The 5,318-nt window shown below is 42.2% G+C and overlaps 1 protein-coding gene across 1 annotated transcript; it reads right to left on the reverse strand.

Moving 5' to 3' along the window:
* Positions 1–2,221: 2,221 nt before the first annotated feature.
* On the reverse strand, positions 2,222–5,301 carry LOC125484350 (probable G-protein coupled receptor 139). The gene is made up of 2 exons (XM_048602560.1): positions 5,232–5,301; positions 2,222–3,135 (listed from the first exon to the last, which is right to left on the reverse strand). The coding sequence occupies exons 1-2, from the start codon at positions 5,299–5,301 to the stop codon at positions 2,222–2,224; spliced, it is 984 nt and encodes a 327-aa protein (XP_048458517.1).
* Between the last annotated feature and the right edge of the window lie 17 nt (positions 5,302–5,318).

Raw genomic sequence — 5,318 nt, forward strand, 5'->3', positions numbered from 1 at the left:
GGAACAGGCAGCCCCGAGGCGGTGTGAGCGGGAACAGGCAGCCCCGAGGGGGTGAGAATGGGAACTGGCAGCCCCAGGGCAGTGGGAATGGGAACAGGCAGCCCTGAGGCGGTGAGAGTGGGAACAGGCAGCGCGAGGTGGTGGTAAGGGTGAAGTCAATCCTTGTGAGGAATGTGATCCCATGACTGTGATGTTGAACTATTAACTGTGTTTCTTTGTTTTTTCCCCTACGCTTTAGTAAGAAGGACTGTAATGTTTAACTTCTTGGCTTGTTTTCTTTGTTTTTCTGCTTTGCACTAAGATTCTGCACCTAGGTACATTCATACCTAAGATAGCGCCATAACTGGCAGCTTGCAACCTTTTCACTACACTCATGTGACTTAGTACATGTGACAGTAAAAAGCTAATTCTAATTCTAATTCTAAATTCCACCTCACTCCATCACCCTCCACCTCACTCCATCATGCACCATCACCTTCAGACACCATCACCACCATCTCTCACAGCACCACCATCAAATGGAGGTTGTACCAAAGCTGTTCATGATGATCTAACTGTGGTATTACCAGTGCCTTATATAACTTGAGCAAGACTTTTCTCTTTTTATACTTTATTCCCTTTATCTATTCCATTTGCTTCCGTATTACTATTGAACCTGTATGTTAGCTTTTTGTGATTCATGGACGAAGACTCCAAAACCCCTTAATGCTGCAGCTTTCTGCTGTGTTTCTCCATTTAAATAACATTTAGCTCCTCTATGCTTCCTGCCAAAGTGCATAAGCTCACATTTTGCTACATTATATTCTGTTTGCAAAAACTTTGCCCTTCCACTTAATCTGTTTATATCTTTCTACAGACTCTGTGTCATCTTCACCACCTGTCTTTCCACTGATCATTGTGTAGTAAGGCAAACCGGTGATAGTTGCATGAGTTGCAAAATTTCATTTCACAGGTACAACAAATAATTAAGAAGGCTAATCGGATCTTTACTTTTTTTTTATTATGAGAGCAATTGAACTTGTGCTTCAGTTATACAGGGCATTGTGGGTCCACATCTCAAATACTGTGTGCAGTTGTGAACTATTATTTCAGGAAGAATGGAAATGAGTTTGAGGTGATTCAAAGGAGGTTCACTGGATTGAACCCTGGAATGACTGGGATGTCTTATTGGGAGAGATTGGACAGGTTGGACTTATTTCCAGAGACTTGAAAAATGTGGGTGATTTGATTGAATTGCGTAAGATTCTGAACAGTCTTGACAAGGTGGATATGGAAATGGCATATTCCCTTGAGGGTGAGTACAAGCAAGGGGCATTGTCCAAACATCAGGGGTCACCCTTTTATAGCAGAAATGAGGAACAATTTTTCCCTTCAGGAGGTTGTACAAATTTGGGAACTCCATGCTCCAGAGGGAAGGGGGTTTGGATGAAGAGGTTTTTTTATCCTTTATTCATTCACAGGATGAGGGTGTTGCTGGCTAGGCCAGCATTTATTGCCCATTCCTAATTTCCCTGAGGGCAGTTAATGCTGTGGGTCTGGAGTCACATGTAGGCCAGACCAGGTAAGGACAGCAGATTCCTTCCTTAAAGGACATGAGTGAACCAGATGGGTTTTTCCTGACAATCAGCAATGGATTCATGGTCATCATCAGATTCTTACCTCCAGATATTTATTGAATTCAAATTCTACCATCTGCCATGGTGGGATTCGAACACAGGTCCCCAGAATGTTAACTGGGTCTCTGGATTACCACTCCACCAATAATACCACAAAGCCATTGCCTCCCCCCAGGAGGTGTGGAACATAGATTCTCATTAGGCAAGGGAACCAACAGATCAGCCAATGAAGGGCAGAGTTGGTTTCAGGGGCTGAGTAGTGTACTTTTGCAACTAACTTGTATATTAATATATCAATAATATCGATCACCCCATGTTTGAGTCACCACATGTTGATTCCAACTCCATACTGGCCGTCAGCACTTTGTGGCTGGTGGGAATTCACAAGACTTGAGTCAGCAAAATGCAGCAGAACTAGGACAAATTGCGAAGAGTTTGCAAATGGATTAGGAGGCAGTCCGGCACTCCCCACACCTTCTCACATTCACACACTGGCCTCAGATCTAGAAGCAAGTGCACATTTGCAACTGGGCTACCTTTGTGAAATGGACAGGAAGAGGTCATTCTACAATATCAAGTACAGTTCATCACAGATTATCTGATGATCAAAGCTTAAATATTTTAACAAATAAGTTCACAGGATATTCCATCCCCTTCTTTAACTCTCCTCTGAACTTTTTCTGGGTCCCAGCGTAAATAAATGGATTGATGCAGGAACTCAGTAACTGAAGCACATATCCAATTTGTTGGAGAAAATATGAAGTGGAATTACTGGAATCATAACCTGAGGAATAAGTGAGGTCTGCAATTCGAGCATAGACAATCGTCATAAAAAATAACAAGTACAACAGGATGAAGCTGCCCGAGATAGCAAAGAGTAAAACAATGGATGTCCTCCGCTTCTCCATCTCTGGGTCACTCTGTTTCTCTCCATTGCTCTGTATTCGGAGTCTCCTGCGGGCCCTATTTGCTGCTAGAATGTGTCTGACGGTCAGAGCATTGAGCAGTAAAATCAGGATAAATGGGAGACAAGGGGTCAAAATGATCCGAATCCAATCATAGGCAGCCCATGCTGGTGACTTATAAAATATTGCTCTTACACCACAGAACCAGGCTACATTGTTCACTATGTACATGGGTTCATACACCAAATACATAAAAGTATTTTTCACGCCAATTATTGCAGAAATGAATATTGTAACCCATGCTGCTGTCCTCACAGTGCAATACATTATTTTTAGCTTCTGGCAAGAAATGGCCACAAAACGATCAAAGGTGAAAGCGACTGTTAACCAGGCGGAAATGTCAATGGTGGCGAAATTCAAAGCTGCACGAATGCTGCATATTGAAGTCATAGAAAGGAAGCTGAATGGGAAATAAATCCCAACAATCCGGTTTAATATTACAACTGTGACCATGATCAGTAAATCTGTCACCGCCATGGCCAACAGGTAGAAAAGGATGCACCTTGACAGACCACATGTTCTTCGAGAGAGGATCACAATCACTGCCAAGTTTGCTACAACAGAGAGAGAGAGAAATGGCAAAGGGGAAATAGGCAAGTTACTAGTTTGACTCTAGCAAAAAAATCTATTTTACAGGCTTATGTGTGAAATTTGAAGTTTTGAAACAAGATACCAACTAAGAATATATGCTTGTGTTAATGGTAATTGTTTACTGAGCTTAAAGCAGTCATCTGAGGCAATTCAATGTCATAACGAGGAAATAAAAACCAACAAAGACTTAAAGGAGATAAGGACAAACCCAACATACATCAAAACTAACAAGAAATCATTGAATTTAATGTTTTTGAGAAGATTTGTAGCTCAGGTTGTGAATGAGGTTGCAGACTTGCTTGCTAAGCTGGTATGTTTGATTGCAGACGCTTCATCATCCTGCTAGGTAACATCATCAGTGTGCCTCTGGTGAAGTGTTGGTGTTTATCCCACTTGTGTATAGATAATGATGTTACCTGGCAGGGTGACGAAACATCTACAATCAAACACACCGGCTCAGCGAGCAAGTCTGAAATATCGAGTACACAAGGAAACCATTATATCAACAAAGGAATACAGAAAACATTAAAGTATGTTAAAAGCAAAAACGCCAGCTTTAAGCATGGAAACTGAGAAGAACAAGGGTTGTATGTTATTGGAGATCTAAAGCTTCACCACCAAATTATTTTCAGTTGGAAAAGTTGGCAGTCAAACTTCTGAAAAGATCCTCAGACAGAGGGAGGTCTGTGCCTTCACTGAGGAAATTACAGGCAATGTGCATTTGAGGATCCCATGCTCTTCGCCTGATAATCAACTGGGACCTCTGTTGTTCATTAGAACCATTGGAACTGGCAGGTGATGGCATCTCAGCTGGTGAAAGACCCTCTATCACCAACTACCCCTCCCCCAACAAGTAGCCCTTCCTCACTGCTTCACTGTGCTGTTGGGATGACTGCACAGAATATTTACAATATGAACCTGTACATTAGGTGTGACAGATGCCACCAGTTCAGAGTCTTCACTCATTATAGAGGAACTAGTGAAGATTATCAGGTGCTGGAGACAGGGAGAAAAAAAACAAGAAAGAATCAGCAAACACCAACTTAAAACTGTCAACAACAGTGAGTGTGGCAATGGAGAGCTAGGCGAAAACAGTGAGACTTAGAGGCTGGATACAGATACTTTGCTCTTTGACTTAGGGACAAGTAAACAATCATCCATCAAGGGACATGAAGAACATTGAAATATCTCTGTCACTCCCTTTGGGGGGTGCAGCGGTAGTCTCTCTATCTCTACGTGAAAGTCCCTTCTGTTCCAGCGATGGGAACAGGGTCATAACACACCTGAACAAGGTGAAATAAAGCATCTACATCTGTCAGCGACTGTGTGCCTATCGCTGTCCCTTGCATGCTTCATTTATTCAAACCTCACCATCAATTGATTCAGTCTCTGGAAGCTTGGCACAATATAAACTATTATTCCAATATAAGTCACCCTCAGCAATTAGAACAATAACACATGATACCTTCTCATACACTGTGCTAAAAGTGTGAGAACTCACTCACAGGAACAATTTCAATGTTGCTTGAAGAGCATCAATGATCTCTTTGGCAGACTGCCCATTGCAATATTGTCTATAACAGAGTGGAACTGCCCAGACACAGGGGATATACTAGAGTGAGCTGCAGTCCCAGTGCTAACAGCACAATATTCAACCACGTTTACATTGTGACTTATAAAATGGTGGTGGGGGAGGGACGGGGGGCCATATACTGTTACCACACGGTACCTGTCCCAGGGAAATAGAACACGGTTAAACGCAACACATTAGAGGGAAGTTGAAGAAACCGTGGTAGAAAATGACTGAGATGACAATGTTAAAAGGGGGGAATGATAACATGAACAGCGCGAAATTAGGTCAAAGAAAGCGTGTTATAATGTTAAAAATAGCAACTTAATCCCATTACAGAGCACAAGAGAAATCATTCCAGTTTGAAAACTCACAATACATTACTGATTGGGAGATCTGTCCTGTTAAATGGGCCGTGCTGGTAAAACGAGAGAATTCCAATCGCTCAAAATTGAATCATTCGGAGACGAACGCATTCCAATACTTCACCTGGAACTCCGATAGCTGCAAGGATTGGGTAGTAAATGGCGAAGACCAGACCTCTTGGTATCCCGTGCATTTTCTGAAAGAGATTCC

Source organism: Rhincodon typus, chromosome 11 (genome assembly GCF_021869965.1).
Source record: "Rhincodon typus isolate 14 chromosome 11, sRhiTyp1.1, whole genome shotgun sequence".
NCBI lineage: Eukaryota > Metazoa > Chordata > Chondrichthyes > Orectolobiformes > Rhincodontidae > Rhincodon > Rhincodon typus.